The 15,415-nt window shown below is 35.4% G+C and overlaps 1 protein-coding gene across 2 annotated transcripts in view; it reads right to left on the bottom strand.

Annotated features, from left to right (window-relative positions):
* The window catches only part of DPH6 (diphthamine biosynthesis 6), a 499,664-nt gene that overhangs the window by 103,648 nt on the left and 380,601 nt on the right, over window positions 1-15,415 (bottom strand). For both annotated transcript variants that reach the window (XM_069097640.1, XM_069097641.1), the window contains exon 13: window positions 8,805-9,047. In XM_069097640.1, coding sequence (XP_068953741.1) covers window positions 8,805-9,047 — 243 coding nt within the window. The remainder of the gene's footprint in view (window positions 1-8,804; window positions 9,048-15,415) is intronic.

Below are 15,415 nucleotides of genomic sequence, written 5' to 3'. Positions count from 1 at the left end.
ATTCCCTCAAGGCCTTGTTATCAATTCTCTCTTTGTACCTCTTTATATGCTCTCCTTTGGTGATCTTACCTACTCCCAGGACTTCAACTATTACCTGATGTAGTTGACTCCCAAATCTATAAATCTAGGCCCAACCTTTCTGCAAGTCCCCCATCTTCAACTACCTGTTGGACATCTATATCCAGGTTATGGGTCAAGACGAATTCAGTATGTCCAAAACTGAACTCATAATCTTTTTCATTAAATTTATCTTCATTATAACTTCCCATTTCAGTTGATAACACCACCATCCTTGGCCAACTGAGTCAGAAAATTATCTTAGATCTTTCCCTTGTTTCCACCTGTACCCCTGATTTTTAATTAATTGACATATTTTGTTGATTTTTACCTTGACACTGTTTCTTCTCCTCATTCACACTATCATACCTAGTACAGATTCTTATTACTTCTTATTTGGTCTCCTGTAGTATCCTGTAAACTGCCTATAATCTCTCCCCTCTTTAATCCATTATTTATATAACTGTGAAGATAATCTTTCTAAAGCACAGCCATGACATTATTTTCCTGCTCAAAAACCTTCAGTGACTCTCATCTCCTGAATAAATGAAATTAGTTTACATTGGTGGCCTTATATGACTCCAAATGGCTTTTCCAGCCATATTTCACAGTGCTCCCCTTTGGATCCTTTAAGTCCTAGAAAAACTGGGCTAGTTCTAAATTCTTGCGTAGTACAATTCCACCCCCTGGAAGAATGGTGATATCCTTAACAGAAATTTAAAAAAGAATTAGGAAAAGGAGTAGGTTTGAGAGGAAAGATAATGAATTACTTTTGTGACTGTTAAATTTGAGATGCCTTTGGCACATCCGGTTGGCAATGTCCAATAGATAAATGGTAATATGGGAATGGAACTAAGAATGGGTATAGGGTTGGATCTAGGAGTCATTTGCATAGAAAGGATAAGTGAACCCATGGGAATGAAAGAGTTCACCAAAAAAAGAGAATGGAGAGAGAAGAGAAAGGGTAGAACTTTGTGGTGGTTTACTCATAGTTAAAGGGCAGGTCATAAATGATCCAACAAAGGAAACTAGGGAAAAATGGAAAGACAAGTAGAAGAAAACAAAGAAAAGGAATATGGAGGCCAAAGTTCAACCTAAAACTTTAACAACAAATTCCCAGGAGGCAGAGAAGAAAGAACATTCTTTCTGGAATAAGACTATCTGGGTTCACATTCTTCTTCCTTTGACGGTTACAACCTGTGTAGTCTTGGGGAAATCACTTTACCTACTCAGTCCTCAGTTTCATCATCAGAAAAATAAGGGGTTGAACTAAATGGTGTTTGAGATCTTTTTCAGTTCTCTATCCATGATCTACTTATACCATTCGTGACAAGTCATCATTCAGCAAAATCTGAGTGACTCCAAATGAGGGAGAAGTCCAGCCCATTCCATTAGGAATAGTTCTAAAGGTCTGGAAAGTTTTGCCCTAAGTCATACTACATTTTCTCTTCTTCAACTTCTATTAAATTTTCCCCCATTTCTACTTCTGGGGCCAAGCAAAATGAATCTAATTATCATCCCAAGGGTCCTTTCAAATTCTTGAAGATTACCATCATGCCCCTAATCATTTTTTCTCTTTTCCATGGTGAACAACATCAGAATATTCAACTAATTCTCATAAGTCATGTCATTCTAGTCTTTGACCATTCCAGTTGCCCTTCTCTGAACACTTCAGCTCATCAATGTTTTCTAAGTTGCTCTAATTTTAACTGCATTGATTTTCTTTGTATAGAAACTTGTCAATGTTATAGAAATTGTCCATTTTACTTATTGTCCATTTTATTTTCTGTGATCCTCATTTTCTCTTATTTGGTCATGAACTCTTATCTCCCCTATCCATTGTTGTAAAAGGCATTTCCTTCTTTGTTATGAATTGTTTATGATGTAACCTTTTATATCTTCACTGTGTTTGCATTTAGAGCTTATTGTGGTATATTGTGTGAGATATTGGTCTAAAGTAAGTTTTGCCAGCAGTTTTTGTCAAATAATTAATCTTTACCCCAGTAATTGAAGTTGTTGGGTCTACTGAACACAAGGCGACTATATTTGTTTCACTCTGGAGGTTGTGTGCCTAATCTGTTACATGGATCAACTTTTCTATCTTTTTAAGCAGTATAAAATAGTATTGATAATTATTGCTATAAGTTATAGTTCAGGTTCTGGTATCCCTAAACTTCCCCTCTCATTTTTCCCTATTATTTTCCTAGAGATTCCTGACCTTTCCTTCCAACAGATGAATGATACTATTTTTTCCCCTCTAGGTCTATAAAGTGATCCTTTTGTATTTATGATGCACATAGCACTGAATAAATAAATTAATTAGGTAATATTGTCATTTTATATAGACTAACCATGAAGAATTGATATCTTTCCAGTTATTTAGGCCAGTATTTTATTTCTATAAGGAAGGTTTTGTGGTTGTATTCATCTGGTTCTTGTGTACATCTTGGTATTTAAACTACCAAATATTTTATACACTCTATTTAAATCATTTTTTCAGTTGTGTCAATATTTAGATTTCTTTGTGACAACATTTGGGGTTTTCTTGGAAAAGATATTGGAGCAATTTATCATTTCCTTCTTCCACTCATCTGACAGATAAGGAAACTGAGGCAAACAAGGCAAAGTGACTTGCCAGGGTCACACAGCTAGTAAATGTCTGAGGTCAGATTTGAACTCAAGAAAATGAATGTTCCTGATTCTAGGCCCAGCACTCTATCCACTGTGCCACCTAGCTGCCCATACATTCTATAGTTATGTAGATTAGGATTTCTTGATATCTTCTCACTGGGTTTGGTTGGTATACAGAAAAAACTGATTGCAGTGGAATTATTTTCTTCTTCTGGTTTGGGCCCTTGGGTGATTCTGGATTTATAATATTTCTTTATTATAGTCCACAACTTCTGTTTTACTTCTATCTCTAGCCTTCGAGACTGAGTCGAAGTTTTGTTTCAAAGTCAGGATTTTCTTCTACCTGATCTTTTGGGAGAAGTGGTTGGACCTTATTTGATACTGTTGTTGACTACCTGGACTTCTACGGATGGCTTCTACTTCTGGTGTATCTGCCTGCAGAATGCTGGTAGGCTTCAGGACTCCTTAGATCACAAGGGGTTAAAGTGCTGCATCTTCGGGTCTGAGTGCTATGGACTGGACTACAGGAGCCCTTGTCTGGCTGTAGCTGTCCTAGTCTGGGTGTGTCTGGCTCCCAGCTCAAGTCTGTGGTCATCACTTAGTAAAGTGTGATCCCTGCTACACGAGATCTTCCTTGTATAGGCTCTTTTATCTTGTTGCCTCCTGGTACAAAAAGCTGTAGACTTCATGCATTCCTGTAGTAATTCTGGCCCATTTTAAGAAGATTACATCTTATTTTACTTTTAACCAGGCTGGCTTTTCTGGCTTGGTCTCTTTCTTATTGCATATGGGTTTTTGATTGACTTTCTGGACAGTTGTGAATTAGATGAGAACACATTGTAGTTTTTTTTTCCAGATTTATTTTTTAAATATACTTTTATTGATGTCTTTTTACATTTTCTACATTTCCCTCATATACCTTTTTAACTCCCAGAGCTCCATCCCCTTTAACAAATATATATATTTTAAAGCAATTGGGGTTAAGTAACTTGCTCAAGGTTATATGGCCAGTTATTTCTGGGTGTGGTGCTAAGTATCTGAGCCTGGATTTGATCCCAGGTCTCCCGACTCTGGGGCTGGTGCTCTTACTCACTGCAACAAATAATTTTTTAAAACAAGAGAAAAGAAAGGAAGAGAAAAAGATCAGCAAAACTGCTCAAACATTGAAAAAAATCTGTTTTATGCAAAATTCCATGCCTGTGGACTTCTACCTCCCTTCCCCTACCCTCATCCCCACCAAGTCTTTCCCTCTCCTCCCTCTAACCATTGCAAAGGAGTGGTGGGAGGTATATTCTCATATACCTTCTTTAGGACCAAATTTGTTCTTTATAAATTTGCAACAATCAATTTTGATTATATTGTGGTTATTCTTTCCATTCAGATTAATTAATCTACTTACTTACATATGCTTTCCATGCTTCTCTGTATTTATCCTACTTGTTATTTCTTATACCATAGTAATATTCTATTCTGAATGCCACAATTTGTTGGGCCATTCTTCTATCAATGGGTCTCTATACTGTTCTCAGTCCTTGGCTACCACAAAAAGTGCTGCTATAAATATTTTGGTGCATTTGGAGCCTTCATTTTGGTCAATGACCAGTTTGGGGTATATACCCAGCAGTGCAATCTCTGGGACATGGGTATGAACATTTTAGCCACTTTAATAATTCCAGATTGCTTACCAGAATTATTGCATTAATGTATAGATCTAGCAATGATATACTACTGACCTTTCTTATCACAACCCTCCAACACTGACTATTCTCTTCCTTTGTCAACCTTGCCAATTTGCTAAGAGTGAGGTGAAACCTCAGGGTTGTTTTGACTTGAATTTCATTTCAGTTATTATTAGTGATTTAGAGCACTCTTTTTTATGGTTGTCTGTAGTTTTCAATTACTATTTTGAAAACTGTCTGTTCATTCATAACCTTTAACCATTTATTTTACCACTCATCTCTTGGGGAATGAAAATTAGAGATAAAAACATAGGAAACTGAGAATCAAAACTGATAAACCAAACTGATAGTTTTTTTCTAAAGACTAAAAAAATGGATAAACTGTTAGGCTAATATGATAAAAAAAAATAAAGAGGAAAATCAAATTACCAGGATATAACAAGATGATATCAAAATAGAGAGGAAATAAAAATAATTAATAAAATAATCATCAGAAAGTTTTAGACATCAGTAAACATAAGAATTCAAAGGAAAACAGAAGAGTAGCTACAATAAATGAAACACTTAAATTAATAAAATAAGAATAATTTGTTCTCAAAGAAATTGAGTAAACCAGAAATGAACTGCCAAAAAATATAAAATAAAACCAAGTCAAATGTATTTACAACTGAATTATATCAAACATTAAAAAAACAATTCTTATGCTATAAAATATTCCTAAAAATAAAAAGAAAGAATTCTACAATATTTCTTTTATGTTGCTGGTATCCAAACCAGAGACAAAAGAGAGAATACCAATCTCAGTAATGATTATTTATGGAAATACTTTAAACAAAATTTCAAAGTCATCATAGCAACATATCTAGAAAATAATTTACAATTCAGTAAGTTGGAATCATTTCAGGTATCCAAATATTGTTCAGTATTAGGAAAATAATAAAAAACCAAATTTATTTTAATATTTCAATATCAATATTTCAATTATTTTAATTTTTGCAAAATATAGCACTCATTTGTGTCAAAACTTTAAAAAGCTGAAGCACTGGAGGGAAGTTCTTTAATATGATCAAAGGCAAATAGTTAAAACCATGAGTTAGCATTTCTTGCAGTGGAAAAACACTAAATATGTTCCTAATACAAATCAAGTAAAGCAAGGATGATTCCTCTCCTAATTATAAAAATGATAGCTATAGCAATAAAACAAATATAATAGATATAAATACTGGCAAAATGAAGACAAATTTATCTTTACTTAAAGATAACATGTTAACACTTGGAGACACCTTGGGAGATAGTGAAGGATAGAAAGGCCTGGCATGCTATGGTCAACAGAGCCATAAAGAATTGAACGTGACTAAATGAATCAACAACAACATGCTCACATTTGAAAAAGCTCCAGAAGATCAGCAAAGAAAGTGATTGAGATGATTAAGAGTTAACACTGGAGAGGGGAACTGGGAAAAGCATAGAGTTCACTTAATAGAGAGAATCGACAAGGCAGAAGAACAAAGGAATGAGAAAATTTAGGGGCAGTTAGGAAATTGGAGAGAATATTGTTGAAATGGATGAGGGTTGAATAGGTATCCAGGCAGAAAGAGATTGATTTACTGGGCATTTATGGAAAGCATGAAGCGCTCTGAACAGGTTCAGGAAAAGTGGGAATTGAGTGTAGAGGTAAGTAGGGGTTATGGTCAGAAACGAAAATTTCAAAATTTATCGTCTTGGAAATGGAATTGTTTTAAATAATGTAGTTTAAAGTATGTACAGATAAACTTTTGGAGGACAACCTATTTATAAGCGGTTTATGTATGTGACCTAATCTCTGCCTTCTTGGGAATGTTTAGTCTAAACAAAATTTTCTAGAAGGAAAGAATGACTTTTGAGAAGAGTTGGGTACTCGTAGAAGACAAAGTTGACTATGTCAGTCTCTACTCAAGAAGATTCAGCGGGTACCTTTTAACTCTAGCATAAAATATAAACTTTTTTTTTGTCTTTTTGGAGGGCAGAAGGCAGGGCAATTGGGGCTAAGTGACTTGAGCAAGGTCACAGCTAGTAAGTGTTAAGTGTCTGAGGTCACATTTGAACTCAGGTCCTCCTAACTCCAGGGCTGGTGTTCTATTCACTGTGCCACCGAGCTGCCCCTAAACTCTTCTTAAAAAAAAAAAAAATATATATATATATATATATATATATACATATATATATTTATAAAACTTTCATTATCTTGCTCTACTACAAGTTTTCTGATGAATACTTTGCTACACTTTGGTCTACTGCTCCTCATACACAATTCTCTATGCTGTAGGATGCAAGTAGAGGACTTATTCACAGGATCACAGGATCATAGATTTAGAACCTGGAAGCGATCTTGGAGGCCAAATCCCTCACTTCACAGATAAGGAGACAGAGGCTCAGAGAGATTAAATGATTTGCCTAGGATTACACAGCTATAGATATCTGTGGCAGGATTTGAACCCAGGTATTCCAAACTGTAACTCAATCTACACTGATGCAGAGCAAAATAATCAGAAACATGAGAAAAACATACACAACTTATCGTTGTTCAATTGTTTCACCTGTGTCTGACTCTTCATGACCATTTCAGATTTTCTTGGCAAAGATACTTGGAATGGTTTGCCATTTTCTTTTCCAGCTCATTTGACAGATGGGGAAAGGGAGGCAAACAAGGTTAAGTGACATACCCAGGGTCACACAGCTAGTAAGTGTCAGAGGGCCAATTTGAATACAGGTCTTCCTAACATCAGACCCCACACTGTATCCACTGCAACTCTTATTGGCCACTGTCTTAGTGGCCACAACTACAACTGTGTAAATTAAAAGATCACAAAAAAGAAAACAAATTATGAATAAGTTTAAAACCAGTGAAGATCTCAGGGAACAGGCAATGAATTAAACCTTCCCTATAATGGCACTAGGGATCATTAGGACTGAATATAGTATACACTTTTAGGTATGATAACTGTTTTTTTTTAGTAATTTAAAATTTATTTTATTTGTTTATTTAAAATCTATTATTATTAAAATTTTTAATTTTAAATTAAAAATTTAATCTTTTTAAAATTTAAATAAAAAATTTTTAAATTTAAATAATTAAAAATTAAATTTTAAGTTTAAATTTAAATTTTCTTGGTCACAAAGGAGGTTCAATCTGGATCTGAAATGATGCCTGAAATAACTGTGATATGAAGGCAAAAAGCATTAATAAAACAGATTTAATTAAGTTTTCAAATGTTTTAATAATCCACTTAAATTTAACTTAAGAATTTTAGCAATTCTTTAGATCTTTAAATTTTTTTTAAATTTGGGTAAGTTTTATTTATAGTATATCTCTCTCTTCCTTCAATACCAAGACTCAGTTCAAGTGAAACCCAGTCCAAAAAGCAATTCTGCTAGCTGGATGGATCTCTCCTTCCCCTTATTTTCCTGTAAGATTGTACCTTTATCTATACTTTGTCCTCATTACATTCTACCTTGTATCATAGCTACTTGAGGGTAGGGATTATGATATTTTTATTCTTTGTAATCCCTTCACCTAAAATAGTAGATTCCAAATAACAGATATTTAACAAATGTTTATTAGATTTAATTGAACTGTTGGTAGGACTTTATGGAGTTTGCACTCCAGGGGCACGCTTGTAATGGTGGGACTACCATTACAAGACATCTCGTCAGAGTAGAATTTACATGAAGGCCGAGAAATTCCAGGTGGTAAAAAATTTTTTCATTTCCTATAAACTCTAAATTCCATATTCCATCTTTAGGAAAGAGCAGATTCCTAAGTTTTATTCCATAAGTGAAAGCTCCATTAATTTGTCTGAGTAATATAAGTGATGGGATAACTCGAATTCAGTACAATTGAGAAAATAACACTAATGCTTATGGTTAACCTCAGGGGCTAAAACATGGAATCAAGGTCTAGATTTTAAAGCTGATAAAGGGAATTTAAATGGATTATGTGAGAATATATAGATGTTGCTTTTTTTTTCCTAAGAAAAATCCCAAAGAGAGGAAGTAAAGTGAACCCACTCCTCTAAAAAGTATTAAAAAGATAACCTCCCTTCACCCTTTGTACCCTGGAAAGCATACAGTGTGACACATGGGCAGAAGTGTTTTTAAACAGAGTTATTATTTAAAAGAAATTCCAAGAGGCATTAGCTGCTTTTAAAGAATTCTTAACATTGCTTTTGGGAATTAACATAAAGTTAGTGATGAATATAACTTTCTATTAAGCAATTTTCTTTCTCAATTTTGCACAGCCACTTACAAGGCAGAACATAACAGCTCAATCAAGCCTCATTATGCCAGATTTAGTTCAAGCCCTTCTGAAGTACACTGAGAAAGACAATATTGCCTGGAGAAAATCTTTTCATAAATTGCTCTTTTGCAAACTAGAAAGAAAATGAATATTATGGGTACCTTTTTCTGTGTTTTCAAATTCTTTTGCCACGTGGAAAGAGCAGCTGGAATGTACTTGCTGCTGGTTACATAACAATGTGCCAGTAGAACATGGTGGAGTGTTGTTTCCTGGCTCATTGCTTTGAGAATTTTCAGAGTGTGCCTTAGGGATACAGAAGCTTCAGTCCAAACTCCACCACCCACAAGCTTCATAGTGCAAGGTACCAAGGCAATCTGTCCAGCAACGCATAGGACGTCTCCAACCTAGAAGAGAAAAACAGGAGGATAAAATATGTAGCCAAAAAAAAAAAAGATTTCTCTCCTTATTCAGGTCATTTCATGATCTTCACTGAATTATGAGTTTGTCCTAAAATTAATGAGTTCACATTGGCTTGTTCTTGGCAAAAATCACAGTTCAATGGAACAGCCAACCACTTCAATTTGTTTACTGGATGCATTTAACAGAGGTTAGTGAGATATGAAGATTTAAGCTGAAAGCACCTGTGAATAAATATTTTTTTGATAACAGTGAAACAACAGGTGTCTGTAATGGATGAAATGTATAGATAAGGAGGGATAATAATTCATTTGTGTGACCTAGGTAAGTCATTTAACCTCAACTGCTTTTCCCCCCAAATAAACAAACAAAAATAAACACATGGTAGTTAAATAAGTGATGCATTCAACTCTTTTCTATTTTACTTCAAAAAATCTGCGTGTAAAGCACTGGAGAGTTCATGTAACCAGAAGACTAAAGATGTAAGTTATTCAATATATTAGAACTAGTAAAGACTTTTTTCACTTATAGGTTCACTATACCAATCCTTTAATCTTTAATAGAGGATTTGGAGAACTTTTATAAGACACACTAGAAAGTGTGCTGGACTTGCATTCTGGGGACCTGAATGCAAGTTCTACTGTTCACCATCAGTATGACCCTGGACAAGTCACTTTTTAAGCATCTGTTTTTACCTCTATAAAAAATGAGAGTGTTGGAGTACATGATTTCTAAGGTATCGTCTACTTCTAAATCCTATGAAAGAAGTATGATACAGTGGAAAAATGACTGGCTTTGGAGCTAGAGGACCAGATTTCAAATCCTGCATCCAATGTTTGCCACCCATGTGACTTTGGTCAAATAATTTCACCTCTTGGGGGATCAGATTTCTCATCTGCATAATAAGTTGAATTAGATGGCCCCTGACGTCTCTTTCAGTTCTACATCTATGATTCTAGGAACCTCACTATGCTATTTTTTTTAACTCTAGAGAATCATTTGGCATAAAGAGGCACTACTTTAAATTTCATCTAAAGGATTTTGGTGATGGGAATAACAAAAAAACAAAACTTTTTTTTGGCTAGGTGGTCTCATGGGCACAGATCCTAAAGAAGGCTACAGTGTATTTTTGTTAAATTTTAAATAGGAGCTCTTGTTCTTTATCAACTTGAGATACAAGAAATAGAAATGTTTGGCTTTTATTCTTGCTGGATTACATTTTTCACCTGTGCATTACATCAGTAAGAAATTTTGCAAGCCATTTACTTTTTTGTTATTGTTGTTTCAACATCTTCTAGATCTTGCTTTTTAAAATGAACATATTGGGGTAGCTAGGTGGTGCAGTGGACAAAGCACCAGCCCTGGCATCAGGAGGACCTGAGTTCAAATACAGCCTCAGGCATTTAGTAGTTGTGTGACCTAGGCAAGTCATTTAACCTCAACTGCCTCTCCCCACCAAATAAACAAAAATAAACACATGGTATTTAATTAAGTGATGCATTCAACTCTTTCCTATTTTACTTCAAAAAATCTGTGTGCAGAAAACTGGAGAGTTCATGTAACCAGAAGACTAAAGATGTAAGTTATTCAATATATTAGAAATATCAAAAAATAATAGTAAAGACTTTTTTCACTTATAGGTTCACTATACCATTTCTTTAATCCTTAATAGAGGATTTGGAGAACTTTTATAAGACTCAAATGTTTGCTTGAACTGAACTAAAGATTTCTCCGAATTAGAGCTCAGTGAAAAGAAATCTCCATCCTGGAAGACAAGGCAATCAAACCATGTGACAGTCCCATATGCAACTCCAAATCTGTCCTCATCACTGTCTGTAGAGCTCACAAAAGAGTCACACATGTAGCTATTGGAAGAATATCTTACACAATTTGGCATACAAGTTCTAAGATTAGCAGCTGAAGAGGGGGAGGAAGAGGAGAGGAACATAATAGATGAACTGACACCCATCCACTATCTTTTAAAATTATTTGGAATGTTAAAAATATTGTTTTGATTAATCTATATATACCCTCAAATTTGAAAGAGAAATGTAAAGCATGTTGTGGTTGAAAGAACAAATGGTTTTTTAAAACTACTATGAAATATATGTCACTGAACAAGGGAGTCCAGCCAGCTCCCAAGTGGCATGTTGACATGATGAGAAGCAAATCCAGGATGCTGCGAATCAAAGAGGAATGGGTCTATTTTTAAAGAGGCCTGTGTTTCCCACCCCCTATGCCAAGTGCAACCTTCTGGAGAAGCCCAGCCTCCAAAATAGGTAAGTGTCTAAATGTTCCAGGAGTTATCTCCCCAACATTTATCTACCTCCTCCCCTGAAAGGCCTTTGGCTCTACATGCATCACCCATGTTAATTATGAGGCAAACAAGAGCTGTTCAACCAAGTCACTTCCCCTATTCTTGAACAGATTGTTTGAGACATAATATGAATACTAATTAATGATAAAATATCTGTCGGTGTTTTGAAATATGGACTAAGATAGCACTTTTAAAAAACCTCTCAGATAGTTCTTGTACAATAAGCCCATTGGTCATATGAAGGGTCAGGCTCCAGTTATGAGATATGTGAACAAAATTGGCAGAGCTTTTGGCTCCAATTCAGTGGGAAACTGTGGAGGGCTTTTTTTGGGTAACTTTCTTTTAACCTTTTTTTCCCTCTGCTAAATTGGAAAAGTTAAAAAAAAATCTTTTCTTGTAGCTGAATGGAGAGAAAGAAAAAAGAGAGTCTTCCAGGATTCCTATAGTGGATAGAGGAAGACAGACATTTACATACTCAAGGGGTATAGATAGATCTATACTACATGGATCCCAAGCAGGTTTTATGTAGTCTGATTACATGTTAAGAGCACAAGTGTTCAGTCTTTTCAGTCCTTTATGAAGGGATTCTGTTTTCAAAAAGTTGTTGCTGTTGTCCACTTGCTTCAGTCCTGTCTCACTCGTTGTGACCCCATTGGGGGTTTTCTTGGCAAAGATTCTGGAGTGGTTTGCCACCTCCTTTTCCAGCTCATTTTACAGATGAGGAAACTGGGACAAACAGGATTAAGTGACTTACCCAGGGTCACACAACCAGTAAGTGTCTGAGGTAGGATTTGATCTCATGAAAACGAGCTTTCCTGACTCCAGGCCTTGCACTCTATCCACTGCACCACCTCGGGGGACCATTTTCAAAAGACAAAGACAAACCACTCCAAATACGAAATTCCTCCTATACAAATTCTCCTTTACATACAACTTTCCTCCACTGATCTACACTAACCATACCTATCCTTATCCAGAAAGTGCTCAATGTTGCAAAAGTAGAAGATATCCCAAAAGTCTTAGAACCATTTTAAGCTATTAAAGCATCAAAGGGCACTTAGGCTTTTGGGAGACCATACCTATCTATCTCTCTCTCTAATCATATTGTCTCCCTTCTAAATTCTCAAATGGTGTGAAGGATCTTTGTGGGCAGGGATTGTCTCACTTTTCTATTTACATCCACAGTGCCTAGCATGTAGTGAGCACTTAATAAAATGCTTGTTGATTGATTGATGAAACCAAGCATGAACTTACATAGAGTTATAGAAAGAGGACCCATTGTTGTTAAATGGAGATGGGATTATAAACATTATATTCAGATTTTAAATTAGTGATAGCTGGGCATAGTGAACAGAGTGCTTAGTTTGGAGTCAGAAAGACCTAGGTTTTAAATCCTGCCTCGGACAATAATTTAGCAGTGTGAACCCTGGATAGAGTTAATTTCTTCAATCCTCAGACAATTCCACAAGACTTATTTCCTGAGTCACTGTGATCTTTGGTAAAGGGAGTTCCCACAACTGGAGTTAACTACACTGAAGAAATACCTTCTTTATTGGGTATTCAATCCTATTAAGTTCACTAACGAGAATGGCTGAAATAATTATTGAATATGTAGTATGTAGTAGCTCAACTCCCTGCCAAAACAGGTCTCAACCCTTCTTCTAAACCAAGTATTTATTTTGGTTTTAGGAATTCTACTTCAATAACCCACTACTTCTCTTCTTTCTTTCAGGAACCATGTTTATCTGGAATGGGAAAGCATGGTTTATACAAGTCACTGGGTTTCAGTATTTCTAATTATTTGCAATTATTGGAAGAGTTATAGATAATTTGAAATTGTAGATAATAAAAATATATTTTTTGAACTTATACCTAAATATGAAATGAGCATATCTGATCTTTTAGATTTTCAATTGAAATAGAAAAATGAACACGTATAATGAAAATTTGACTCAGGAAGGTGTTGGGGAGCAGCCTAATTTCCCTCTTTTCTCTTTTGTTCCACATCCCTATAACCATCACTATGCTGATAATATATAACTCCTCAGAATGATGAAAGGTCTGCCCTCTCTCAAATCTTCCTTGGATTGGGAAAAAATGATTCAGTGTTTGGGTCTCTCTCTTTTCTTTTTTAACACCAGAAGTAAATGGGGAGTCAAAATGGCCACAAAGCTATAATAGGAGAGGTTGTTGCTAGTCTTTAAAATGCCAGCAAAGCAAGCACGGAAGAAAAAGTAAAAAAAAAAAAGCTGAAAGTAATATTTTTAGTGTATAAATAATTATGCAGATAATTCAGTCCTGAATGATTAATTGTTGAATGGATATATGTACTTTTTATATTTGAACTTTACGCATTCTCTTTTTTTTCCTTGTCTGACTCTTAAGATTAATGAAGACAGGGACCAAGTCTATTATTTCCTCTGTGACTTCATCTTCAGAGTGACTAATATAATGACTAATACACTTTACACAGTAGGTATTCAGCAAATGTTACTGGTATTGTATTAAGTCTTGGCTATCAACTAATGGATGCTAAGATGCTTGTATTTTCATCTTTTAAATGAAAATGTTATCAATGTGTTTTATTTCTAAACCATTCCCTTCTCCTCCCCCCCCCCCGCCAATATCACCCCACTCACACCTATCCAGAGAGTCTTCTCCTATAACAAAGGAAAACAATTAAGTTGCTGTGGACTATGTCTGATGGCCTAAGCCACATTCTGTACCTATTGTTCTCAACTTCTTTAAGGAAAGGAAAGAAGTATATTTCTTCATCTTTTCTCCAGGGCTAAGATTGGTAATTATAGTCACACAGTACTCATATTCATTTTAATGCTTTTCTCCTTGACATTATTATAGTTATCTTATATATTGTTTTCTAAATTCTACTTCTTGTGTTCTGAGATGTCTGTTTTCCCTGGACATATTCATGTTCCCTGGACATATTCATTCTTTAAGGTTTGCCTAAGTTTTTAACTTCCTACTGTTATGTAAGGGTAGAAGAGATTTGAGTGGATTTCTAAGAAAAGGCAGAAAAGCTTTGATAGTGCTGAGACGTTAATAGTAAGCAATTCATCCACGATCAAAACCAGTAAGTAACATGAATGGGGAGATACAGGAGGGATTCTGCCAATAGGTAAAATAACGGAAGCTTCAGCAAATAAAGGGGGAGAGAAGACTAAGGATTATTTCTTTATCCTCAATCAATTTACATAGTTCTTTTGCTTAAAACAAACAAACAGAAAAGGCAATCCCAGCTGTCATGTTTATTCCTGCTGCTTTTTTAAAAAAGCACAGAACCTGGCATAATAGGCAACAACCAACCAAAGAAACTGTAGTTATTTTTATGGGACAGAAGATGTGGCAGTTGTAACAGGGGGTAACCCCCACTCCCCAGTAAATCTGATTGTAGGATGGCTCTCAGCATAATGTAGAGAATAAAGTATAAAATCTTAGTATTCCCTTTAGGTCATATGTCAATGCACTGAGTAGTAAACACATTTTTTGTTCAAACCCCAAATACTTGACCATCAAGTTAAAAAGCATTTTTGTTTTTGGGAAGAGTGGGGGTTAACACTCACATGCTACAGTCATGACCAACCTGCCTCAGCTCACCACAGCTCAGGTGGTGATTGGACCCCACTCCTCCCCCTTTCCATTTCTTGCACTGTAGCCCCTAATGCCTATATATGTAAAAAAAAAAAATAAAGGTAAGGAAGTAATGTCTCTGCTCTCATTATTTTACCTGCCCTGTGGGGTTTTTAGTAGTAATCAAAGAATGAGAACAGTAGAAGTTAGCTCCGCCTTCTTTCTGGGCACCACAGACTGTGCTAGGTGCTGGGGGAGAGAGATACAAAGACAAATTAAACCATACGTCTCAGCCCTAGGAAACTTATACATGAATCAGGAACCAGCAGATTACTTGATAAACCAAAAAGTACAGCACTCCATTATGCCCATTACTTTTCATGACATGGCTAGGAGGAAATGTCTGACTTGCAATTGATTGGAAGAGAAATCTGGAATAGAGATAGCAGT

This window comes from Petaurus breviceps, unplaced genomic scaffold (assembly GCF_028583685.1).
Source record: "Petaurus breviceps papuanus isolate PSGF00001 unplaced genomic scaffold, PetGlider_PUasm1.0 37, whole genome shotgun sequence".
NCBI classification, from domain to species: Eukaryota; Metazoa; Chordata; class Mammalia; order Diprotodontia; family Petauridae; genus Petaurus; species Petaurus breviceps.
The sequence above is the reverse complement of the archived record's forward strand: the minus strand, read 5'-3'. Positions and strand labels throughout refer to the sequence as shown.